Below are 27,978 nucleotides of genomic sequence, written 5' to 3'. Positions count from 1 at the left end.
AAATGTCACAAAACACAAGCAATCTAAATGGTATAAGGGATTTATGTACAGAATTGTAGAACTATAATGAATTGTAAATAAAATAGTATAATAAATTAACTTCTGATAAAATAATTTTGATATAATAATTTTGATATTTTATAAAGTAGTATATTCAATGTTTACTTTTGTAGTTTATGTACTTATTTGTTATGCTACTAGATGGTACCTGTAATAGAGAATAAAGGTTCAGTGGTGATACATCTGAAACAGATTATTTGCTCAGACTGAAAGGATTCTGTTCTGTTTCCTGTTTACTGAAGCTTTTCTGTGCAGGTGAACTACTTGGGTTACACATGCTACCTGAGAGCTTTAAACTATTTGAGGTCTTGTGAGTTTCTTCCCAAGATATAATACCTGCTTTTTTCTGATTATAGTTCTAAATTTGCCGAATCTTAAAGGAGGAGGAAGAAATAAAAGAAGAAAATGGGAAATGAAGATATGTTGAACCCATTTGATATGAAAATCCAGTCATGGAGGAATACTGTGGAAAAGAGGAGTAGTTTTTGCTGCCAATGATATTGTTAAGTAAAACAGAAAGAAAGCATTCATTCTCAGTGTCTGTGGAACTGAAACAGTCTAGCTACACAATTCCTCAGTCTTGAGTAACAAGTGAAAAATGTGCAATTGATCTTCTTCTTTCGGCTTTTCCCAGTTAGGGTTCGCCACAGCAGATCACCTGTCTGCTCATGGTTGGCAGTGGAGTTTTACGGTGTCGAGTTGCCAGCCCAGCACCCAACCTTCCACAGAATGCACACACACACACGCACTCACGCCTAGGGCCAATTTAGAGTGTCCAATCCACCTACAGCATGTCTTTGGGATGTGGGAGGAAACCGGAGCACCTGGAGGAAACCCACGTGGCCACAGAGAGGACATGCAGACAATGCACAGCCGAGGATTGAACCAGAGAACCTCTTGCTGTGAGGCAACAACACTAAACGCTGCACCATCGTGGCCGCCCAAAAAAGATGTGAAACTGATAAACTTACTAAAATGATTTTAACACTAAACCTTGTGTAGTATAGAGATACAAGTTTGATCCTCATGAAAGGTTACAGAATCAGGACTGTAATTATTCAGACATTACAACTGTGCTGAAAAACCAATAAACAAGTACACACAAAGAAGTCATTATGTGAAACTACTTTTACTTTTGAAAGTGTCTTAAAAGCTTTCAAGTAAAATAAACAGAGTACAAAAATATGAAGAGTGTACTCTAAAGAATAAGGAAAAAGGTAAAGTTAATGTGTATCGTAGCTACCTCAAGAAACAGTACATGGCTGCTGATCATAAATCAAACTAGAAAAATGGCATGTATATGGTAAAATAAGGCATGTGGTGAGAACTTAAAAATGAAAAACATATCAAGATGAGTTGAAAAAGATGGAAGGCATTTAGTACTGTCTACATCTACCTTATTAACTATAGGGAAATCAACAAAAAGAATGCAAAGCATATGCATTATGGTCATAGTTTGGAATGTTTGAATATGCAGTAAGTTAAGCATTTCTTGAGGGAAATAAAACTAAAAGAGACATCTGTGAACAGCACAGTGATTCACTTGATTCACAGGTCATGATTTATTGGCTTTCAGGAACACACAAGCTTACATTCTTCTTTCTCAAGACTCCCTTTAATTGATGTTTTTCATACTACTGTAAAATGGTATTTAACTCCAATAAATCAGAACTATTTTTAAATATCTTATCTTGACCTGGCCAAGGCTTTTGACACTACCCCACATGCTGGGATTATCAAAAAAGTTGGCAAATTTAATGTAAACCTCTGCATCATTCACTGGATTGAAAACTGGCTATGCTGCAGATCCTAAATAGTAAAAGTTGCTACTATTTTCCCTGCATGTCAAATTATGATTAGTGTGGTACTGCAGTGCAAGAATCAATGCTGGACCCCATCCTGCTTGTCATTTATTTTACAAACATGGAAGGCAATATCCCTGAAGTGTGGTTGAACACGTTTGTGCTGGCCATTGTTAACTACTCAGCTACATATACTAAACTGCTCCAAATAGGTCTAGAATAAGCACATACTTGGTGTATTGAAAGCAGCCTAAACCTCAATGCAAAAACAAGTACAGCATAATAGTGTTCAGCAAAAAAAGCTGCAGCGACCTCATATGTTATAAGTGGTACTCCTCTTCAAACTGATATGGCCATAGTAGACCCAGGTACTAATGTGGACAGCTTCCTATCATTTGATCATCAGGTTTCCACCATAGTCAGGAAATCCTTCTGTCTGACCCAGTTAGTTTCCAAGGGAATATCTTCAAGATCCAAATAAGTCATCTTAACACTATACCTTTTTTCTAATTAGATCCACCATGGAATACAATGCTCCCTTTGGTAAGTACAAATCCAAGCATATTGCTCAACTGTCAAAGTCCCAACAATTTCTAACCCAAAAAATGCATAAGTCATTAAATAAACTTTCCATTCCTATTTGACCTCCTGTTTCTTTGCAATTCCAGTGACTCTACAAGCACTCATACCAGGCACCTAAATTTACACCGACAAATAAAAAAGATTCACTGGAGGGATAAATTCCCAGCTTCACATATTTCTAGCCTATGGAAACAAATTACCACTATGAGTCAAGCAAAGTACTTTGTGTTTAAGACTAGTTTTGATGAGTGGATTGAAAAACATAAATTTACACCAGGGTCGTCATATACAGCTCTGCTTGGTCTAAGAAGTGGTTATTACTAAATTCTCATAAAAACTTCGAAGAACTTTTAATTGTGAAAACTTAAAGGTGTATATATGCTTAAGCCTTCTATGGTCCCTGTGATTGCTTGCTAGCATTGTTCCTGTGTTCCTATACTTGTTGTCACATGTCTCCCAGAGGGAAAAAAAAGGCCTTCAGACAGACCTTGAAGAATAAATATGTAGAAAAGCACTTGCAAATTTTCATCAGAATTTGCTTGAACTTTTTATCTGGATGTGAAGATAGGGAAAGCTATAGTTATTTCATACTGGTACAGCAAATCTCAGAACATTGATAGAGAAAGGCCGCTGGGTTTCTGTGGTTGATGTTTCAACTGATAAAATTGACTATGTACTTTAGTTTTTATTTGCATAACTTGGGGAAGAGGTTGAAGGTGAGTCATATATTGGTTTTCCACCTTTTCCCTTTTTGACAGTTTTTTTGTGACTTCAGAGTTGGCATATATAGAGATGAGTTATGAGTGCTTGCTCATACATTGGGAGTATATGGAATTTGCCCAACAGAGAAAAAAAAAAAGAATACCTTTATGGGAAGATATCTGGAATGCCACTGTTTACTTGTCTGATGCCTGGTGAGAGTTACATGTTTTAGGTGCAATTAACTACATGTTAGTTTAACAGCACGTAATTAATCATAGTAAACTGGTGAACATAATTTAGCTAAATATATTAAATTATACACTAGCCATTGAAAAATTATATAAACTTTTATTTATTTATTTATTAGCATTTGTTTACAGCGAGGTCTAATGGGCCAGGGTGAGCCCATTTTCAGTAGATGCCCAGGGAGAAAAGCTCCAAAAACAAACATGAGAAAGCTACATAATCAAAATACAGAAATCAAGCAGCTATGGTACAGTACAAGTACAGCTTACTGGTAAAACCCATCTATCAACAATAGCAGTAAAAAACAAAAATTCCCCCTGCGCTGTGGTGAACTGTCTCAAACAGTAAACAGAAGCAAAAACAAAGACAGTATGGTCACCAAAATTGGCTTTTAGGAAAATGATGAGTCCACGAGTAAGCAAATTCCAAATTTTGACCTCTCTTTAATAGGCAAACATTAAAAATAACAAAACAAATAAAATAAGAGTCCTTTGAAATCCACACGATCGATTATTCAAACATAAAAAGTGTGTCATCTTAATGTTCACCTCTTGTATTCATTACAAAAAAAGAAAACTGCTAAAGTACTTTTTGTTATCATTCCTTCCAACATAAATTTCAAGTGAACATGCATTCTTTATCAAAAATCATACCTGTTAAAAATCCTTGTGGAAAAAAAAATCCTGAGATCCAGAAAGATTTGGGTTGACCTCTTTTGATCCATGTCTAAAAATGAAATAGAAAATAAATACAAATAATATGCACTGATTAAAAACAATCTAAAAATTTATCACATAAACAGAAGACAAGGAGGATGAATAGATTAGATGAACCATTTATATTTTCTTTCACTGACATGATTAACTTCTGCATCTCTCACCAAAAGAGGGCATTAGCACATTGTTTACTATTGAATGAGTCTTTAAACAGAAAAAAAAAAAAAAAAATATATATATATATATATATATATATATATGTATATATGTGTGTATATATATATATATATATATATATATATATATATATAAATATATATATATATTGTAATAATTGTCATTGGAAGTTTATATTTATAATATTCAAAAAGGAAGACAGTAGCTAATAGCAGATAGTTTCACAGTACACCTCTCTTCCAGCCAATCACCTTATTTTTAGTTTACTCCATGGCACAGAGGGATGGAACCTTGTCTTTAACACAGAAGATCTGGGATTCACTAGTGATTTAGATGCTGCAGCAACTGAAGAGAGTCTGTGGAAGTGAAAACCTATGTTAGTTCTCATTCCTGGTTGAGGTCGAGGGAACAAGTCCAGCCCGCTGGAATAGCAGCACCTGCTGGAGAAAAGGTTCACAGCATGCAGTGTATAGGCTAGGCACATGTGCTTGGTTCTGCCAGACTGTCACAACAGCGTCTGTGGAAATGTACATGTTCACAAAAGAAGCCATAGCAGACCCTCAACTCTCTGAGCATGCATACCAGCTGCAGGATGATGTGGTATGGCTATAAAACAGAGAAAAAAATAACAAATTCCTGAATTATTGTCTCCTGCAATCAGCTCTCAACTACACAGAAAAAAAATGTGCTAATCAAATACAGGTTGGCTGATGCCTGGATAGCAGCAAGAATAAAACCATTAAAAAAAACAATATCCTTTATTTATACCCTCCAAGGTCAAAATAGTGCCACATATGAAGCTATATTTAAGCAGGACATTTACCACACCAGATCAATGAGGGTGATGTCCCTTGCACAGCAAGTTCTGATATATAGGTTTTCACAATTATCTTCACCCTCACCTTCACCATCATCCTGGTGCCTTCCTGAGCTGGTCGCACTCCTGAAGCTTCCAGCCCTTTGCTTGAACATATTAAGTATAATCAGCCGCTAACCTAGCAAGAAATATATTTACTAAAAATAACATGTCTATGGAATTAAAATGTTCTAATATGTTCAAAACTAAGCACTGAACACAGAAGAAAAGCATTTAGTATAATGTAAGGGCCAAATTAATTTTGTTAACTTTGCAGAATCTGAATGCAAGGTTAATCTACAGTACCAACTTTATTAATAACACACAAGGAAATCCACCAGTAGTGCTGACACTATAACAAATTTAAAAACTTTTCCTTTTCTTGCACCTGCAGTGCTAAATAACTGCGCTTAGCTCAGCATTATCAGATGCATCAGCTGTCCCTAGCTGAGTGATTCTTGCTATGTCAGTACTACCTGGTTTTAATGCTAATTCAGATTTAAATACTATATATGAAGCTATCAGACAAGGTATTAGAAACATCAAATAAATGTTTTGGTTTTCAGAACAACCAAAAATACAATACAGTTAACAATGTCCATGGACAACAGAACACACCAAATTGCTAGGAGTGGAAATAGACAATAAACTAAAATTTGACATTCACATATCCATGACCATAAAAAAAGTCCACAAAAAACTAGGAGTGTTATACAGAAATACGCAACTTCTCACCAAAGCAGCAAAGATTTCAGTAGCAAATTCCCACCTTATCTCCACCCTACTTTATGCCTCTCCAATATATATCAACCTAAGGCAAAGCAATCTAAGCAAGCTAGAGACCTGCTACAACAAAATCGCCAAATTTGCCACAGGGGCATCCTACCGTAGTCACCACTGTCTCTCACTTGCTGAACTGGGCTGCCTTGAACTCCCTCACCTCCTTCAATGGTATCAAGTCTCACTCGCCCACAAACTAGTAAACCATCCACTAAATGTCCCATCCCTCCAGAATCTACTCCAACCCTATCGTACCACCAGACCACTAAGATCCAGCAACAAAAATCACTTGCAGATCACTAAAGCCAATAACTCTGCTGGTGAAGCACTATTCTCTTGCGCCATAGCCAAATTATGGAACTCCCTCCCACCCAAAATTATCTCCATACCATTATGCACCCACTTCAAAACCTTACTAAAAGCACACCTAAAAACAAGCTGGCTATGCCCTTGCAACTCCCACTCTAATATCACCCACCACATCCAATCACTACCTTTCTTTCCACCCCACTAACTACCTTGATTATAGCAAGCTCGGATGGTCATAAGCCTACTACTTATTATACAGCAGGAACTTCTTATTTTAACAATTGTTAATGTCTGTTATATAATTCGCAGATAAAGATTCTAGTTGTCTACTGATGTACTATGTTCTTCATCTGTAACTGTTTGTAATTAATTGCTATGTTAATCAAATTGTTAATTGCTATGTAAATCCAATGTAACTGTGTGTGTCTTTTGGCTTTTCCCAGTTAGGGTTCATCACAGCGGAACTCCAGTCTGCTAATGATTGGCAGTAGATTTTTTACGTGCTGAGTTTGCCAGCCCTGACGCACAACCTTCAATGAAGGTACGCCCATTCACGTATGTCTCCACACAGAAGATGCTCTAGCTGAGAATCGAACGGCACAACATCTTGCTGTGAGGCGACAATGCCACCGCAGCACCACCATCACAGTATGTAGATTGGATGTAAAGCCAATGTAACTACTGTCTGTATATTTTAACTGTGGAGTTTTTCTCCCCGGGCCTCCACTGAAAATGGACCTACGTCTAGTCGGACACTCCCGGTCAACAAATGTAAATAAATAAATAAAAATAAATAAAATTCAGTACCTTCAAATTTGGATTTTGGGCCCTCTGAGAAAAAAATGAGAAAGTGCAGAACTTTGAAGTAGGATAGCAACTTTATGACATAGTGCATGGAAGGGCTACATGAGTACATGTTTCCTAATAGTCTTATAAAAGATTCAGCCTTATACGCAGAACTGAACTATTTCTTCAATAAAGAAACTATAAAGTAGTTAATAACTGAAATAGACCAGCAACGGTGAAATAATAGGTCATACTTCATTTCAGTCAAGGCATTCAACTGTACTGTTGATAAGATGGATAGCTGCATGGCTTACAAATAGGACATGGCAAGTATCACACACCAACTGGACATGTGAAATCCTTGGTTACAGTCAAGGTGTCCCACAGGGCTCTGTACTAGGCCCTTACTTGTTTAGATTGTATCTTTCAGGCCTTACTTTTTCATCTGAGGTGTTCTACAGGATATATGCTGACGACCTGAAATTGGGTAAACTGATTAAAAATGTTACAGATAAGGCATGTCCGCAAAATAATTTGACTAAATTGACCATTTGGGCACAGGAGAATAATATGTTGATAAATACATCAAAAACTAAGCATATGAGATCTAGGAGACATAAACTGAAAGGTGAACATTTAATACAGCACACAGTGATTGAAACTGTAGACTCATTTAAGGACCTGGGTATATGGGTACAATCAGCTATGAGTTTTTCGAATCATATCAACCAATTGGCTAATGATATTTATAGAACTATTGTATAAAAAGATTTATAAAGTCTAGGAAATCAAACATAATGAAGTCATTGTTTGTTAGTTACATTAGACCCAAACTTGAGTATGGAATTACAATATGGAAACACTATAGGAAAACAAGCATGAATAAACTGGAAAGAGTACAGCGGAATTATACTAAGGGCATCCATGGATGTGAAAATCTAAGTTATTATGAAAGACTAAAATATCTTAACTTATACAGTATCTCTTATAGATATTTAAGAGGAGATCTTATTCAGGTATATAGGGCATTTGGTTCTCTATTAGAACTGCGAAGGTCCACTTACGCGAATACAGAAACACTGACACGTGTTCAGTGAAATGGGAAAACACTGATCGTCCTGAAGCACGAAATTTGAAATGTCTAATCATCATAGTTGGCCCTTCTGCGGTATAGCTCCTTAAGGTAAGTGTGCGATAGTTACGGACCTTAGGGTTAGGGTGCGGGTTAAGGTAAGTGCATAGATAGTAATGTATCCAAGGTTTAGTGTACGGTTAGAAGTAGGGTTTTGTTTAGTGTATTATGTGGTTTATTTATTTGGTTTGGGTAGTTAGTATGCAGTGGGCAGTGGGGTTGGCCAACTTTGAAGATTCGAGATTTTGAATTTCCCGGTTTAGGGCATTCGGTGTTTTCGCGGTTCGCGCAATATGTGTCACTGTTTTCATATTCACTGAAAAGGTCTTTCAAGCTTATAATATAGACCCGGGCATTTAGGGACAACTACCTCTGGAAATGTTTGGGGTTATCAAAAAGTACTAGAGAATCGTCAGATAACCTATGTAGAATATTTTATAGAAATGAGAAGTGTACTAATTAGTTCTCTAACAGAGTAGCTGATGCTTGGAACAGACTACCAAATTACATTAAAGCAAGTATTAGTTTAGATATTTTTAAGAACAGCCTGGACATTTATTTGTGTGTTTGGCATACTGGCAAGGTAGAAGGGCTTTAATACCCGTGCTTGAAACATTTGTATGTATGTATATATGTATTTAATAATATGTCTGTGCATTTAGATAATGTGGATGCAATGGGAATGAGGACAAAAATGGCACAGCTTACCCTTTTAATAAACATAAAGGCACAGCCAGGTAGATCAGCTTATCCAACAAACAGAGAGATATGCTGACGAATAAAAACACCACTACCAACACAGATATTTTATATAACAGGAAATTCCAGCCCGGATTCCTTTCAGGAGGCTAAAAACAAAAGCACTGTAGGAGAGGCAATGCTTTTCAGAGACTGCAAATGCCACAAGAAACCTTTTGTGACGTGGACATAAAGAACAGCATTTTTAATGCAACAAGTGAATTGGACCCAGAGGGGTTGAAGAAAAAGGCTGCACTGGTTAGAACTGTAAATCAGCAATTCACAATAACTTCATCAGCAATGCTAACAATGTACAAAATCTGTTTCTGAGGTACATAAGATAAGTCCTCATGTTTTAACTAGAGTTCATTTTTTTCTAGAAAGATTTACATTGTGAATAATGATGACCTCTGACAACACCTTGAAAGAATTGAAGCTATTTACTCATAAACTGAAATTATAATAATTGCTGAGTGTCTCACCCCCTGTAAATATTAAATCCTTTGTCTTTAACATGTAAATGCACTTTCAACCTGCCACTGCAGGAAACACTAAATACATTTGAAGTTGTTTGTGAGGCGGGCTTAAGATCCTAATTGGGTCATCTAACAAATGATCTCCAGCAGAAAGAAGTGCTCTATATGCTTTGAGTATTAACTGAACTGAGAATTATAAAGGTATAAAAGGGTAGGAGTACTATAATTGGGGGTGAAGTATATACACGAGATGGAGATTTTACTGACAAATGTTAACATCTACAAATAAAGTGTTTATATATGATATCAAAATGAAATTCATATTGATGGATAATGAATTGTTGGAATTACTGCTTATCAGCATCATCAATTTAGATATTTATGATTACTTCTTTATGGAATATCCCAAGATTCCTGTTTCTTTAGGATGTCCAAAGTGCACAACTTACTTATTCTACCAATGGGACCAGTGGATTACAAGACAGAACACCATAGCAATCTTTGGGGATAGAGTTTTGATTAATGTAATATGGAATTCCAAATGTTATTTAAAAGGATAACAGCACTTCCTGATAGCACTAAACAGTATTGATCTAGCAACAATGGTATTACTGGTTGAAGCAGATGTGAGAGATATTTATGCTGCTATATGTCATGAAGTTGACATAGATATGAATCATAATTATTTCAGGGAGGAAATTTTTCAGTTATCTGTTATTCTGGATTGTTCCATTGTCTGTTAGTTTTGATTTTACCAAATAATAATTATTCATTTCTAAACAAGTATTACCGACAGGTGGAAGAAGTGGCTATGGTGACAACCATAGCTTCTTTTGTCAATCTGGCTTTGGACAAACTGGATATCAATTTATGTTTATCTCTGAGTATGTACAAAGAATATCAATTTATGTTCACTGTATCCAATATTTTTTTTATTTTATCAGGAACTGAAACTGAATTTAATGAATTTTAAGTTTACCTTAATAACACTACATTTTTTAACAATTTACAGCAACATGGTGTCATTACAAGTTAGATCCCCTTGACATTCCAGAGTATGTCAATTTTGAAAATGGAAAATTGTACTTAAATGTTTATTGTAAACCCACATTCAGTAATACATAACCCAGTCTGTGAAAATTAAATTGAAAATTATTAAATAACAAGTTATCAGATTATATACCCTGACTTCTGAAGATAAGAAATTTCTGGAAGGATGTTTCAATTAGAAGCACAGAAAGAGGGTATAGAAGTGAAAAAATAATCAAAATTCAGAAACATTAGCTTCATTGCAGTAAGCAGTAAGTATTTGTGTTTAACAAGTAGCAACATGTAGGGTTGTATGATCCAAAGATACACTCAGTTTGTGAGCATTGGTGAGTGAGCAGCAGAGTTGCTTGCTGTTTAATGACTATATAAGCAGATGCTAAAACATGTAAAGAGTGAAACATAGTGGTCTAACACTAGTGGTGATGATCACAGTCAAATCCTCATGTTAACGCAGGAGAATCCAGGAAAATACATTAGGAGTTGCAACTCTCCCCGGGGCATTTTATACTGGTGATGCTGGATATGCCATGGAGCCCTGGTAGATGACACCATCAGAAATCCACAGAATTAGAAAGAATAGGGATACAACTATGCCGTATCACAAACCAGGTCATTGTGGATGGATGTATCTTGTAGTGCCTTGTTGAATGACTCTGACATATGTTCTAAAATCTTTTCAGAGTGTGCAGTGCTACACAATATCATACTTAGGAGGTAATTACAGCAGGAAGGATAATTGCAGGAGGAACATTTCCCAGCACACCAGGCAAAGGAGACTGAATCAGATTAGGAGCTGGTGAAAGGCCAGTAGCAGAGGAGTGAAAATGCTAGATGAAATTGGGCTCAGTATGTAGTAACACAGACAAAGGGGCAATGGTTATCATAGCTTTAGCCTATAGCCCTGCATATATACTACAGCAAAATGATGCCTACACATCTAAAAGCACACTGTGCTTTCTCATGGGTGGACTGGATATTAATTGTACCAGACATAGGCAGTCCAAGTAATACTGTTCAAAGGACATAATCATCACTTGCACAGGTGGGATAGGGAGCACAAGTATACAGTGTCATCCACAGGAAATGAGTGTGTAATGTACTAAATTCAATTTTCTTTTTGCAGTGTATATAATTTGGTCCCGGAGAGCATTACTGTGAAAAGTAACACAATGGACTACTGGTACTGGTGGACTCAGTATGGAAGACAATTGGGGCTTTAATGGTGTGTGTGTGTGTGTGTGTGTGTGTGTGTGTGTGTGTGTGTGTGTGTGTGTGTGTGTGTGTGTGTGTGTGTGTATGTGTATGCTGGGACACAGCTTCTTCAGTAGCTGCAGCAGTGCAACTTGATCTAATGAACAGGTCCAGCACATGTGTGGTAGATGATTGGTCATCCCATTTGTACCTCCGCCCAAGAGAGCTGCCTCTACTAGGAGTTACTGGTTAGATACTGGTGTGTTATGGGACTGTAACCATTATCTGTTACCAGACATGTCTCTGCTATGACTGGCATGACCCTGGGTACCCCCTCTTCTGCCTGTAGACATCTCCACAACTGCTGTTGCTGTGGGATTCCTCGTGCTGCATGACTATGACATTAGCTGTTCATGCGGATAATAGATACCACCTGTGCAGGCAGAAGTGAGTTGGCTCCTTGGACAATATGTGCTACACAGAATATTAGCCAGGGATGACAGGCCTTGTGCTAGTATGTGACTGAGTCAATCAAAAGTGGCATGCATACTGGACATACACACCTGGAGGTCATCCTATACACCTCGCATTATCCATATAAATTCTGCAAAGGTTGTGGTGCTACTAGCCTGTGCCTTTACAATGGCTCTGCACATGTGTTGGATCACACGCAATGACACAGCTAATTCAGGAGAAAGGTGGTACCCATGACTCCACTGTGCAGCAGTATGCACACCCATTTTTCACTTCCCCACGATGCTTGTGGTACACAGTGATGACTCGTCCATGGGCCCTGACTATCATTTTCCACAGTAACCTGTCCTCTCTGTATGGCATGTACCTTTTGAGTGTCTGCAGGCACAGGGGTTGTGTCCCATGACCTGAGTAGCGGATCTAGACTGCACACTCCTATGTCCAAAACAAACACTGTACTCCTTGGCCATGCTGGCTGATCACCACCATTATCATCACAGTCAGATGATTCTCTGACACCAAGCAGTGGAAGTTCCACTACAGTGATATAAGACAGAGAATCACCTGTGAATACATCAAAGCCAAAGCCACATATAAGTATAACCCATCATCTCTACCTTAATCCCAGTGTTGATTTAATACTCCAGTGCTTAAAAACAGTATTGGCTAATGCCTTAACTCATGCATTTCCACATGAAGGTCATACCCCTGATGTTTCTATAATTCCCAAAGGACACAGTGTTAGTGAGATGGGTATTGTGACTATGGAAGCAATGGAAAGTAATCATAGTCTAATAAAGGCATGGCAATACCAGTCACATTGCAGCTCAGCTCCACGGTTCAAAACCACACTCTGGGACTGTGAGGATTCAACTCTGCTTCTGAGAGAGGACAGAAACTCCTCCATCTCCATCAAAGGTAGCTTGACCAACAGCCTCCATCCCATTGATATACATTCCTGTGCAAGGTGGAGAGCCCATTTTTCAGTGGCTAGGATAATGTCAGATGTTCTACACCTGACCTGCTTATAAGTGTGGTACTGGCAACCTACAGCATTAATGTTAACCATAAAATCCTGCCAGGCATGTTTATGATAAGGTGAGTCTGCAGCCTTCTTTGCAGAGACCTTGTTTTCACATGCTTCTCCTTGCCAGGGTTATTGCTGTGTGTGTAAAAAGGTACTATATATCCCTATACCAATAATGAGTACCTCTGTCCATATACCTTATACCTCACTTGCTGTATACCAACTGGGAGTGTCAATACAACACACAGGCGTGCACCAATAACCTTCCGATAGTGACAAGCCCACAATCATCAGGACAACAATTCACTTCCCCAGCTGCAGCATACACAGGCTTTATATACTATGACTGTAGCAGTTCCACGCTACTGTTATTTCCATCAATGTGAGGCCTGCACATATACTATACACCTATAAGGCTGTATCCCATCCCAGAACAAGTCTGGCCCTCCTCCTTTATGAGCTGCACTTCACAACTGGTATTGGATGTGCTTCCCATTAACCTTGATATCCCTTATGTACAGCAGCTTCTGTGCCTCTTTTTCAAGTCTTTCCCCTTGTTTGAACACCTAACAGTCACACCATATTTCCCCAGAACATGTATTTGCAGTTCTAAACAGTAATGTACATGCACTTGCAACTACTGGTTTGACAAAGCTGCACATAGCTTAAGCAAGTTGAAAATCAGCTTTCCAGTGGGTTCTTTCTCAAAAATAGGTGAAGCTTGTTCTGCTTCTGGAGCTCTACTTCTTCTGTAGCATGATGCATCTTTCTGCAGCTGCTTGCATTTATATTGTGCATATAAGTTCACACTTTCATAGGCTGTTACCAGGCTAATGGCTACTATGGCACCTTTCATGCACAGCCATGCACCTCAAACCATTTGGATCCCAAGTATCATACAGGAGGGGCATGTTAATAGTGAGGCAGTTAAGGATTTGTAGGGGGGTTGTTAGTTACTATAATACATTTCTTATTGACAGTCTCTGTTCATAAGGAACATGGGGGCCAGATGGAGATAAGCTTACAATTTTCCATCCAATTGTCAAGGACTCATTTGTATAGGATCAGGGCTGAACTCTATTTTACATGGATGGGGAGCCTATTCCATAGTGTGAGGATACTATGGGACATGTATCTGTTTCTCCAGCACTTTCTGTTTATGTCACAAGCACAGTTCAATTTCCTGGATCTAGTGTTTCTGATGCTGTTTGTTTTGCAAATGTGCAACAGTTCCATCGGGGCTGGATCTGAGGAAGCCCTGTATGCCAGGCAAAGATCCCCTCTCGGCAGCTTGTAGGAGATTGAATACAGAGACAGAGCTCTTAGGCAATCGTAAGACAGGGTATTCATGCCCTGAAGTCTCCTGTTGAAAAGCCTTTGTGGGCATTCCAACTGTTGCAAGTATCTGGTTAGGTACATACCAAAGGGGGCATTGCATTCACTGACAGGACTGATAAGGTCTGAGTAGGGGGGTACTATAACTTCATTTGACCTAGATGTCATACCTGTAAGTATAAATTGGATGACATAGAATGATTTTATTATCTTAGCTACATGTTGGTCAAAGGCCAGATTGTTGTCTGCAAATGTTCCCAGATAAACACCTTAACCATTAACCATTGCCAACCCCCCCCCCCCTCCTATAGATTAGAACTAGGCTAACTGCCCTTCTGGGCCATTTTAAGCCTAGTTAATTATCCCATGTGAAAATCAAACTCTGTACCTTGTGTCTGTAACATAAACACCTTAACCCTTATGCCAACCTCCCTTATTATGGGTCAACTCTTACAGGTATTTTATTAATGAAGTAATTGACTTGAATTTAAAGTTTCCCAAAGGCATTATAATACATTTTTGGCATTGGGTTTTAGGCCACAGCTTTAGCAGCAGTCATTTTTCTGTGTTAAACCTACTTGCAAGATATTTGTGCCTAGGGGGAACCTGTAACAGCTCCCAATTTCCAGTCATTTGCAAACTTGGTGAGCCAAAGCCTTTAATGTTAGCCTTGACTTCCAAGAAGTAGATGCCAAACAGAAGCAGGCCCAGCACAGAGTCCTGTGGTACTCCACTGGTGACCGGTCTCTTGGTGGAAGTGGTCTTACTAATCCTAACCTCACAGGTCCATTAATCCAGTGAGTTATGTAGGGTTTATGCCTAGCTCTAAGAGCTTGTTAACAATGCCTGATTCCGGTATTATATAAAATGCCTTAGCCAGATCATGATACACAATATGCACTGTTTTACTCTCATCCATTCCCTTGGTTACCCCTCAAAGAAATCTACCAGGTTAAGTAGGCAAGACCTTCCCTTAACAAAGTCAGATTGTGATGGGTCCAGTATCTGTAGGTTGCCAGTGTCTTTATTTATCATTTCCATGATAATTTGTGCCATGGCTTTGCATATTAAGCTTGTTAGACTGACAGGTCAATAGTTCACTTGGTCAGTTGATGGTCCACCCTTGCAGAAGGAAATGACTGTTGCAGTCCTCCATTCACTTGGAATATAGCCTGTTTCAAGGTTGTAGCTGAAGAGTGCCTCAAGTGGTTTTGATATATCATGTTTTTGACTATTCAGGAGTTAGCCGGGGATGTTGTCGGGAGCAATGGAGGCAGTGTTCTTTGCTTTAACGAGTGCTGCCAGCACTTGGCCCCTGCTGATAGCTGGAGGAATTATGTTGGAACGGATTTCACCTAGTGGAGATATGGAGGAGTGGTGGGTGGAGTTTGAGCTGAACTTATCAGCCAGCAGATTTGTTATGTCACCCTGATCTGTGTAAGTGATACCGTCCACCACCAGTTCAAGTACACTGTTGTGTGTTACCTCAAAGATTCTTGACGTAGCTGAAGAAGGCCTTCTGATTGTCCTTAGAAAGTGAGGCTAGTCTGACCTCACAGTTGGCCTTGTTGGACTTAATTAGACCTCTTAGGTTATTGTTTAGTTGTATAAGAGAGCACTTGTCTTTAAGGGAGTCATTTTTCATGATTTTGGCCATGACTACAAAGTACAAGTGCAGTTAATTAAGAAAATATTCATATCTTAGCTTGGATGGCTCTGGATGCACTTGAAACATTGGAAAAGCATTGCAGAGTTCTTGCAACTTAACTGATTTGTAGTAGAGAAAAAAAGTTTGTAAACTGACTCCTATGGCCTTTAGCCATTAACAGCCAGACTTTGAGATTCAGGGTATTTGTCCAAAATACACAATGCAGGATATAGAATCATTGCTTGAACACAGCCAGCTGCAATGGCAAATACGATTCAACACCAATGCAGCACCACACATTAGTGACACAGTCAGCATTTGCTTTTAATTGAAATGCAAATAGTTGAATGTGTTGCATGTAGAGGACAGAACTACAAATATTAAGAGAAGAAAACAATATCCATCATATTAGGAATGATATGTCTTTCTTGTTACTCGGAAATATGTTGAAAGGTTCTTATTTATTAAGAATAGTTAATATTCATGTTACTTTGTTTTTCCTGGTGAATACTCAACTTCTGACTAGTGTTTTTACCCATATAGTAATATAATATATGTTACTGGCTTATCCTGAAGAAATCTCACTGAAAAAAAAACAGTTCTCAATTATATTTGCAGAACTACAGAGTGCTTATTCTGGATTCTAAGAAGCTAAAAGATCCATGATATCGCAAAATAACTACAATTCTGAAGGTTACTCAAAAGAATAAGCCCAATGGAACATATATATCCTCAGGGACTTCCTAAGATAGGGCTCTGAGGTGTGCTGTTAATGCTGAGTAGCATAGGTATAACATAAAGTATTATGATCAGGTTGCCATTCATAGCCAAGTTGTTAACATGTTCAAACAATGGATTTCAGAAATACACCTCTAGACAGTGCTCTCTTTGGAGTTCAACAAACAGTTGTGAGTGAACATCTTGTCATTATTCATTATACTATCTGGGAAGTGTTATCTGATCTGATGTAAAACAAGTTTAAAAGAAGTGCAAGAATGCACATTTCTAACAGCTTTAAAAGTTGTCACACACTTCACATTGCCACACAATGGAAGCTAGCAAAATTAATTGAACATGAGCCTGATTACCTCTTAGCAGTCAACAACTTTAAAATCTGTAAGACACTTTGCTCTGACATACATTTTCTTGTTTATGTGGTAGCATGAAGTGTCATAATACATTGTTCAGCAATTCTAAGGTATTGCTATGTGGCAGCCTGATTCTCAGTAATGACAAGGTTCATGTTTATGAACCTTGCTACAACAAGCCATTATAGTTAGGCTCTTAGATATGAACCTCACTATACTAAGTACATATTTTGTCAATTTCATAGCATAGTCAGCACACTCCATGTCTTACTGTGATATTTCAAACTTCTTCTCCTGAACATATCTCCTGTGAGCAGCATGTAAATGGAAAAGAGCATTAAGACCAAGAAAGAACCTGAAAAGCTCTGTATCACCGATGGTACCTTGAGGAGGAATTTATACTTGAGGCAATCCTCTGAGGGCAGCCCAATAGGTAACAGACAAACCGGTAAATGATCATGACAAAAAAAAAAAAGCCAGTGTGGGATGAAATGTGTTCATTCAAGATTTTATTAGCTACCATATCAAAAATTGACAAGAGACAGAACCAGGTTCATGTTCAGTCAATGTCTCGGGTGTCTGTTGGAGGCAGAATTAAGAAGATTAGCATGATGAAAGGGGGTAAACTGGCATTATCCAATGCCACAATCCTTTGTAGGAGGGTTGGGGACTCAAAGTGGCCCTGAGGCAGGCATTTGGGCACCAAGCCATGCATGCATAAGCCCTCATTGCTGGTGTATGGCAGCATGTACTTGCATGGGGAACACAGTGGCTGTTAAGATGACAAGGTTACTTGTCCTCTGCCCAGTGGAAGATTTAGGGCCTATACCATATGCTAACATGCTCTCATTGCTGAAATGCCTAGGTGAGCACAGAACACCCTTATAGCTGCCTGAATAATGGCCCCTCAGGACAGATCTTGCCCCATGTCAAGAATAGTCAGTACATGGGAATTAATTAGCTCGTCTATTTATGGGAGGCTTGATGATCAGTTGACACCATGTCAAGCAGTGCACAGGAAAAAAAGGGAAAGGATTAAGAATGGCCTAAACTGTGCAAATATGTTGATCCATCACCTCCAGGAGGTCATTCATGACTAAAATGAATGTGATCCCAGGGTTACGATGGCTCCTGAATCCAAACTGACAAGACCCAAGAATAAGATATGTTAAGTAAGACTCATTCTCCACAACCTTCCCTGTAAGAAAGGTAGGAAGAGGGTGATAACTTTCCATATTTTGCAGACCCATGGATTATTTTCTAAGAACTGGTATAAGAATATCCTCTTTAAAGAGATTAACATCTTATACACACACCACTTACCATGATGACTTATCTGCTGCAAGTACCATTGATGAAATGTGGACAAATAGCAATTACTTTATTTTTTATTTTATTTTATTTTTATAAAACATCATAAAATTAAAACTCACAGAAATGCATTGGTTTCACGTTTTTATACAGCAAAAAATCTTCCTGAAGCTTGATAACATGCTGTCAAGAACATAGGGAGACTGTATAGTAGTGTTAAAATAGTTTATATAGTAACTAATATATTTAATTATACAAACCAAGCTTCATTTTAATTAGGCAAGAGCAGTGATTATGTTACAAGGTCAGGTTTAGATGGTTAACGCATTTGACTATTTAAAAAATTAAACAGAGCCTGTATAGTTAGACACATAAAGCATTGTCCCCTAGTTATCAGTGCTGTTGTCCATCCATACCTTCTTCCTGTACTCTCAAAAGCATGTTACTACAGGTATAGTTCATGCAATCAAGCTGATTCTCAATGAAATCTGATAGAAGGAATCCAATAAAACTCATCAGAGCTAAAGCCATGATTATGAAGCAGATGATTGTCTTTCCTGGGCTATACAACACTGTGCTCCATAAATGCAAGATAACCCAGTTCATTACTTGTTTGTTTAGCGAGTCTCGGGCAAGATGGAATGTTACATGGGCATGTGGAGCTGAAGCTTGTTGAGTATGTCCTGGAAAAGGAAGTTAATGAAACTCTGTTGAATAATCTTTGAGCACAATCTATAAAACACACTCGTCTTTTTTTTATGTTCCCACTGATGACGTAATCAGCAGACTTTTCTTGGGGGGCTTACAACTTGCGATTCTCCAGATTCTGCATTATCCAAAATGTCTTGAAATGTCTTATTCAGCTGTCTCTAGCACACTCTAATCTGAATTGTCTCTATAAAAATGTCTTTTAAGAGCTGGATTTTTTAATACTTTTGCAGATGAGTAATAAACATTTTCTTCACTGACAATATGGTATGTATTTCCATCTATAGGAGTAATTTTTTGTCGGTTATTCAAAGAACATATCCTCTATTAAAAGAAGCATCTGTTATCTCTGCCTGAGTGACCTCAGTGAAGTCCTGTATCCTAGGCCAAGCATGCAGTCTGACACATATAGCTAGACCTGCTGATCTCATTGAGGCATCCTCTGCAGTGTACACAATTTCTGTGTGTGCCTGTATGTGTCTACCTTGTCTTCAGCTGGTACTGCCTTTGCTAGGGCAAATGGTAGTAATACCTACTGCCTTTCTTTGTAGGGAAGGCTGGCTGCCTGTTACATAAATATCAGTTATAGGTTCATAGGTAGGTACTAGGCTATCTGCCCAAGTGCATTTATAAGCCCAGCCAGAGTGTGTCGGCTTTCGCCATCCCATTGAATTAATTAACTGAGCCTCTGTCAAGCAGAACCAATGAAGTGATCCCAAGGGTGTATTTTCTGTTACCCATCCACTCATCAAGGTTTCTCTTGAAGAGTATTAGTGAAGGGCTCTACTTAATGTAGTTAGGAATTTTGTTCCAAAGCATGGGGAGTCTCTGTGACAAGAATCTATCCCTCCAGCATGTTCCATTTATTGTTGTGGTGAGGTTTAACTCACTAGAGCGCGTGGCTCGCAGTGACTTGGATTTCTTTAGGTGGAGCATGTCCATCAATTCTGAGTTGGACATGGCTTTGTAAGTCAGGCAGAGATCACCTCTAAGTAAGCGATATGCCACTGAATACAGCTGAAGTTTTTTCAGTCGGGCTGCATAACACATATGTCTGAGGCCAGTAATCCTCTTGGTGAGGTACTTTTGTGGTCTTTCCGGCTGTTGGAAGTGTCTTGTGCGGTACATCCCAAATGGGGCATTGTACTCTATGATGGGTCTGAGGAGTGATGAGTAGAGGCACTATAACCTCTTTATTTCTAGATGCGAACCCTTTAGTAATTAGATGGGCCACATAGAAGGATTTCCTAACTACTTTGGCAGTATGATTGTCAAAGGAGAGACACTGAGAGGAGTTATAGCTTTTATAGCTGGTACAGTCAGCATTTTACTGGTTTCTAGTTGATAACTTGCTGTGGCAATTTTCATTAGCACTGTGGAGCCATTAGTATTACAGTTTCACCAGTATTACCAGCATTTAGGCTATTACTGGCTATATTTAATTGCACACATGACTGCTAGTAGTGCTTTATTTGGTTAGGCAATAGTTGATGTTCCTGGCAATAGTTAGCTAAACTCTTTGGTTGCTGGTTGTGTTTTATTTGGCTAGTCAGCTTTATCCTGTGGCTTTCTGTGGCATTAATGGTTTTACTGGCATTACAATTCAGTATTTATCCAGCTATCAGGGTGATATATTTGCTGGTTTGCTGCTAGACGCCATGTGTGGGGAGTTTTGCTGCTAAAGGAACTATTCTGCTGACAGAAAGTTGGACTGTGCTTAGTGAAATGAGTTGGTTATTCTGTATTGTTGATGGTACTAAAGACCCGATACAATAAGACTTGCTCTCATTTTAACTGATTTCCTCTAGTATAAGCTTTCTTTTATAGATAGACCTTACACAGGACTAAGTCACTTACACTAAGACTACATCATTTAGAATCTGTCCCTAAGACTAAGATGCTACTTATCTTTCACTAGTGTCAGCTAGTGTAATGTATTGGCAGTTGGGGGCTGCTTGTGCCTGTGTCAGACTGCAAGTATTTAGTGATGTTTGGTCAATGTTTGCAATTAGTAAATTCAGCTTAGAGTTAAGTGGCACTGCTTACCATTCCAGACTGTAGTGTGTTTTACAGGATTTTGTAGGATTACAACTGGGGGATTTCTGGTGTGGTTATACAGCACAATTGCTAACTTACAGCTAGCACTCTGCTCTATTTTTGTTGTTTCAATATGGGTGTTATGAGATACTGAACATATCGTACTTGTCAAGTATTTGTGTGTCCTTAGTCAAGTAGGAGTTTAAATTTTGGATATCTGGCTTGACTTTGCTTCACTAGATTTGGCTTATCAACTGTGAAATGGAGTGATTACACCAGTTTCTCCATGAATGTTGGATTTTCTTATGTTTGGTTGGTTGTCGACCTGAGGAAACCTGAACACTGGTATTACATCTTCTGTAGTTTTCTCCATTTTTCTTGGATGCTATTTTGCAAACACTATTTTTGTTCTAAAATTTCTTTACAACTTTGAATGCTATCTTTTTTGTTTCTGTGGTAACCTGGTGGCTATGTTCACGTATTTGTTACCCTAATTTTTCTTGCAAGATGGATGTTGTTACACTTTATTTTTCTTTGGCATCAAATCAGATTGTTCTGTAACACATTATTAAAGTCTTTGTCTACCTTTGTAGGCTTGGATTTCAACATTTTAAGACCTAGTAACTTGCTGTTTCCTTACAGGTGTTGTTTCATTAGCTCTAAATATTAATTTTATTAATTTCCTTTACAGGCAGTTTTATGGTGATATTTTTTCCACTTTAGTCTGAGTAGCTTTATTATATATATGCTATGACTTGGTCTCACTACATTACTCTGCGTTTTTTTTATTTTCTGCTTGTTTTGGTCATACACTGTGCGTTATACTTTCTTATATCATTTACTTTATTTTTATTGTGCATCCTTATTATCCCTTAAATCTGCTGTTTATTACTTCTTGACTCGTGCTGGGTTTTATTTTGCCTAGCTTTCTTTTGTTTACATTATAATGATTATGTATCGTAGAGACCAACTGTTGACCCTCTGTCTCTTTTTTACTTTGAAGTTGCCCTAGTAAATTATAAAAGGTAGTCAGAATCTGAGTGTTTTAGGGAGCCATAGAGCATGTTGCACTCATGACAGGAGCTGGGTCTTCCAATGCTCTGACACTCAGCCTATACCACTACACTTCACAAAACATAACGGGGAAAAAACACAAATGGGACACATGACATCAGTACTTCATTTAGTACCTATTAGCCCCTTAACTATCAGGGATGTACTTTCTTTGAATTTTTACCTGGGCACTATACTTTAATGCCAGATCAGTCTTCAACAAGACTGGAACTTTATTTGCCTGCTGCATGATGAGTGCATGGCATTTAGCAGACATAACTGGTTAGATGGAAACATTGGCCCCATTCTGGTGGCTTTATTACCTCCTGGATTCTCAGCTGTAAAGCACACAAGACTCATTTGGGTAGATGGTTGGATTGCTGTTGTCCATAAGTTGACCACTGAGTTGAAGCAGATCAAGGCTGGTTCTACCAACTCATTTGAGGATATCATGACTGTGATGGCCGTGCCCTGGCCCAGCAATCAAGGAGCCTCAATCCTCACCACAGACACCAGGGAGGTCATCTCCAAGAAGAGGAAAGGATAACTAATACACACAATAAAGTACAATTTCGTGCACACGGAGATCACAGTCAGTTTGGGGCTGGTTGCTTCTTTGCTCACCAGGTCCCAAATAAGACTCCCCAATGGCACAGCTATAGGGTCAAGGTCTCAGCCTAACTGGGCAAGCTAAAACCTCCAGTATGCTCTCTGTCCAGCCAGTGCTTCGTATCTCTCCCCAGGTAGCTGATACATACACACACACTTTGAGAAGAGGTTATACAACCACACAGACTTTTCTGGGAAAAGGCTGGCACAGGTTCTCCAGCTGTGCCCCTATTACCCATACCATACGGTAGTAATTCCTGCCACCACCCAGTTAATTATCAGCTACTAAAAGGCTATTAAAAGGGTGTCCAATAATTACTGTGCAATATTATAATCCAATGGTAGTATGACTAATCAGTCTCAAGGCTTATTGGAAGGGCTTATTACAATAAACTCTATAAATATACAAAGCATGCTTTATCTCTACATAAACCAGCCACAGGTAGAAGGTTTTAAAAATATTTAATAATAAATAATTAAAACACAAGACAAAACTTCTAAACCACAGAGATATCTAAGAGTTCGGAGATCACACAGAAACTTAAAATAATATAGTAGTATAGATCTGATTTCAAAGGAAAATACCTAATTAATCTTTACTATCTTTACCTATTCCTACAAGAAATCACAGTGCTAAAACTTACATGTGAGCATAAGGCAGAGTGCTGATAAGTTGGATATCAAGATCAAAATGCTCTAAGTCTCTTGTGAGAAATAGTATTTAAAGATTACTAACAAACATGTCTGCTGGGTCCCTCCCAAATTACATCATGTTGACACTTACGTTTTCCCAGGCAAAAAAAAGGCATTATTTAGCAGTCTAACACCTGCTCAGAAACTTACAACAATACAAGGCATTTCACATATACACTCTAGCAGAAACCAGAGCAATAAAGCACCATCCACATGTAAATTCTGGTCATAAACTTTAGCCTTAAAACAATGGGCATGAAACCTTCATCTAGACTCACTGGAGCCGAATTCTAACATGAAAGGGTCACAACATGCTTCACTAGGCCAGTAGAGTGCAATGGTGTCAGATATTTTGCAGATCCAAATTTCACAGTATTCTTTTACACTCAAGAAAACATGCATGTATTTTTACATTTATTTACAAATGCCAGAATTATATATCAAATTCTATTTGACTAGGCTGGCAGCCTTCACCCATCTCTCCTCAGTCATCACATCTCTTCCCCCCTGGGGAACTCAAGCAAGTTTTTCAAGTGCCCCTTGAGAAACATTGCTTGAGAGTGTCAGATCTATCTGGGTGTACCTCACTCCATTCCCTGTCTTGAGAGTCCATCTGCACTGGCATTGCTACTTCCACTGCGGTGCTGCACTGACATATTATATGCTTGCAACCCCAGAATCTGTCTTAGCAACTTTGCATTTTGCTGACTGGCTCTGTTTAACCATGTTAGAGGGTTGTAATCAGTCATCAGAGTGAATTTTCTTCCATACAGATAAGGCTGAAGTTTTTCTAGTGCCCACATTATGGCTAGACATTCCTTTTCTACTGCTGCATAGCATTCCTCCCTGGTTTGAAGCCTGTGACTGAGATAAACCACAGGGTGTTCTCCCTTTGAAGAAATCTGGCTAAGTACAGCCCCCACCCCATAGTTTGAAGCATCCATCTGCACAACAAAGTCTTTGCTGTAGTCTGGACTGGCTAACACAGGGGGTCCTCCCAAAGCTTCCTTAAGCTTCTGAAATTCCTGCTCACATGCTGAGGTCTGCACTACCTTATCTGGCCTGTTCTTCCTTGTCAGGTCAGTGAGGGGAGCAGCTATGGTACTATAATTGGGAATTAACTTTCTGTAGTACCCTGCTGTCCCTAAAAATGTCCTCACTTGATTTTTGGTAACAGGCGCAGGCCATGCCCGAATAACTTCCACTTTGGCAGGTTCTGGCTTTATCTTACCACTCCCCACTCTATGCCCTAGGTAGGAGACCTCTGCCATACTCACCTGACATTTGCTCGGCTTAATGTTCAACCCTGCCCTCTGTAGTCTGCCCAGCACCTCCCTGACATGCTGAAGGTGCTCTTGTCAGGAATGGCTGTAGATGGCAATATCATCTAGGTAAGCAAGGGCAAACCTTCCTGCTCCTGCTAGGATATTATCCACCAGCCTCTGGAAAGTCGTTGGGGCATTCTTCATCCCAAAGGGCATCTTTCTGAACTCGTACAAGCCAAAAGGAGTCACAAAGGCTGACTTCTCTCTAGCACAGGGAGTCAAGGGCATCTGCCAGTAGCACTTGGTAAGATCAATGGTTGTAAGATACTTAGCCACGCCCAGCTGCTCTAGGGCCTCATCTGTCCTAAGCATGGAGTAAGCATCTCCCTCTGTGTGACTATTTAATTTCCTATAATCCACACAGAACCTGGTGCTGCATTCCTTCTTTGGCACCAACACCACTGGTGAGGCCCAGAGACTGTTGAACTCTTGAATCACCTCTAGTTCCAACATCTACTGTACCTCCTCCCTCAGAGTATGTTTGGCTCTCTCAGTCACCCTATAAGGGGCCTGCCTATAGGCCTTTGGGGTCCTGTATCCACCTGGTGCTGCACCAGGTGGGTGCACCCTGGTTTCCCAGTGAACACATCCCCAAATTCCTGCAACACTGCTCAGATTTCTCGAACCTGGGTAGGAGATAGCTGCTGGGATATTGCTACCCCTTCCACCGAGGTGTCAGCCCGAGCCTCATTGAGGAGATCAGTCCCTGGATCTCTCTCAGACTCCTCCTGAAATCCACTGCAAATGCTCAGCACAAGGGCCTCCCTATCATGGTAATGTTTCATTATGTTAACATGGTACAGTTTGTGCTCTTGCCATCTGCCTAGCACTTCCACCATGTAGTTAACATCACTTACCTTTCTTACCACCTTATAGGGTCCCTCCCAAGCTGCTTGCAACTTTTTGTGTCTGACAGGAATGAGAACCATCACCTGCTGCCCTACAGCATACTCTCTAGCTTGAGCATTCCTTTCATGCCACACCTTTTTCTGTTGTTGGACTTCTGCCAGGTTCTACTGGGCCAAGCCCATGAGTTCCCTGAGCCTTGTCCTGAGATTCAGGATATATGCCACAAGAGATTCCTTGTGAGACTCACACTCACCTTCCCACTCATCTCGAATTAAATCTAGAGGTCTCCTCACCCTATGCCCATACAGCAACTCAAAGGGTGAAAAACCTGTGGATTCCTGGGGAACCTCTCTGGAAGCAAACAACAGATGGGGCAAATATTTGTCCCACTCCCTCTTAAACTGATCTGCAAATGCCTGTAGCATGGACTTGATTGTAGAGCTTAACCTCTCAACAAGACCATTAGTCTGGGGATGGTAGGGGGTGGTCTTCATGTGCTTCACCTCACAGGACTTCCACAGACAATCCAGCAGGTCTGACATAAAACTGGTACCTCTGTCAGACAGTATTTCCTTTGGGAAACCTACCCTGCTGAAAATCTCTAGCAAAGCATTTGCCACATTCTTGGCCTCAATGGAGGACAAAGCCACTGCCTCAGGGTATCGTGTAGCATAATCTACCATAACTAGGATATACTTTTTCCCTGTGGAACTTGGGGTACTCAGAGAACTCACAATAGCCATATCTACCCTCTGAAACAGCTCATCAAACACAGGCAATGGCATCAAAGGAGCTTTTGCCTTGACACCTGCACTTCCTACCTTTTGGCACTGCTTACAGGTCATGCAGTACCCTGTTACATCCCTGGAAATCCCTGGCCAATAAAAGATTTGTATAATACATCTCTTTGTATGCTTTATGCCCATATGATCTGCAAAAGGAATGTCATGGGCTATGGCTAAAATTGCCAGATGGTAGGCTCTGGGCACTACCAACTACTGTATTCTCTCACCCTCTAGCCCTCCCTCAGGGATCCACTCTCTATACAGTAACCCTTTGTTCCAGTATACAGATTCCCCTTTTCCTTGACAATCAGGTGCCACCATGGCTACCTCCCTCAAGCCTTGTAATGTAGGGTTTGAGAGCTGAGGCTGTCTCAACTCTCTCATTGTAACCATTCCCAGCTCCCCTTCCACAGGATGTCTGGTATCCTCTAACAGCAGTGCCTCACTGTCAGCCTAGGTACTACTACTCACCTCTGCCCTTGCAGTCACTCTGTCCAAGGGAACATCGGTACCCACAAGCAGTTGTGGCTCACCTTCAATCTCACTGCTACAGGGTAGCTCCCTCCTTGAAGTAACATCACCACCATTCCTGGCTTCAAGTGTGTGGTCTGTCTGGGTCCCCTCCAGGCTACCAGACCCACATGCTTGTCTACAAGCCTGACTTCATGTAACTGCATGCACACAAGGTACTGCATTATCAAAATCATTCCCTGTCAGGACATCTGCAGGGATATCCTCAAACTCACCTACTTGCTTGCTTCCTTTTCAGTCCTCCCAGTCAAGGGTAACCCTAGCCAAAGGTATTTGGAATGGGATCCCTTCTAAAACTCTGACTGCAGAGGATTGCCCAAGCAAGTAGTGCTCTTCTTTAACCACTACAGGTGTCACACTGGTTAGGTTAGAGGCTGTGTCTCTCTTAGCAGTAGCCTGTTTCTCATCTACTAAGATAGGATATAACCTCTTGTGGTAGTTTGGTACCCTTGTTGTCTTCAGACAACTTACTGCTGGCATTCTGTTATTCCCATTTACTGGCTCTCTCACCTTTTGTATTCCACCTTCCTCTGTGGATGTCTATATGCTACATGGCTCCACTGGTTGCATTTAAAACATTTAACCCTTGATCCTGGCCATGTACCTGAACTAGTGGCTTCCCCTGTTAGTGGTGGACTCTGTTGGGGCAGTTTAGGTTGCCCACCATGGGTTCCCTTAGACTCATGAGCAGCACTGGGTATCCATTTCCTGTGCAGTGATGCCCTGCTTGCTGGGTATAAGTTTCCCTTTTTCTCCAACTCATCTGCATTATTGCATTCCCTATCTACCAACCAGATTCTCATGTCTTCAGGCAAAGTGCTAAGGGCTTTTTCCCTCACCAAAAGGTCTGCTAGCCCTTCAAAAGTGGTGACCTGATACAAACTCACCCACCTATGAAAATA

The 27,978-nt window shown here is 39.7% G+C and overlaps 1 protein-coding gene across 1 annotated transcript in view; it reads right to left on the bottom strand.

Annotated features, from left to right (window-relative positions):
- Positions 1-27,978, bottom strand: part of DNAH6 (dynein axonemal heavy chain 6) — a 5,071,261-nt gene that overhangs the window by 139,899 nt on the left and 4,903,384 nt on the right. The window contains exon 75 of the mRNA XM_044059309.1: positions 4,046-4,118. Within this exon, the coding sequence (XP_043915244.1) occupies positions 4,046-4,118 (73 nt within the window). The remainder of the gene's footprint in view (positions 1-4,045; positions 4,119-27,978) is intronic.

This window comes from Protopterus annectens, chromosome 17.part0 (assembly GCF_019279795.1).
Source record: "Protopterus annectens isolate FY-2018-M chromosome 17.part0, PAN1.0, whole genome shotgun sequence".
Lineage (NCBI taxonomy): Eukaryota > Metazoa > Chordata > Ceratodontiformes > Protopteridae > Protopterus > Protopterus annectens.
Note: the sequence above shows the minus strand (reverse complement) of the source record. Positions and strands in the feature narration are given on the sequence as shown.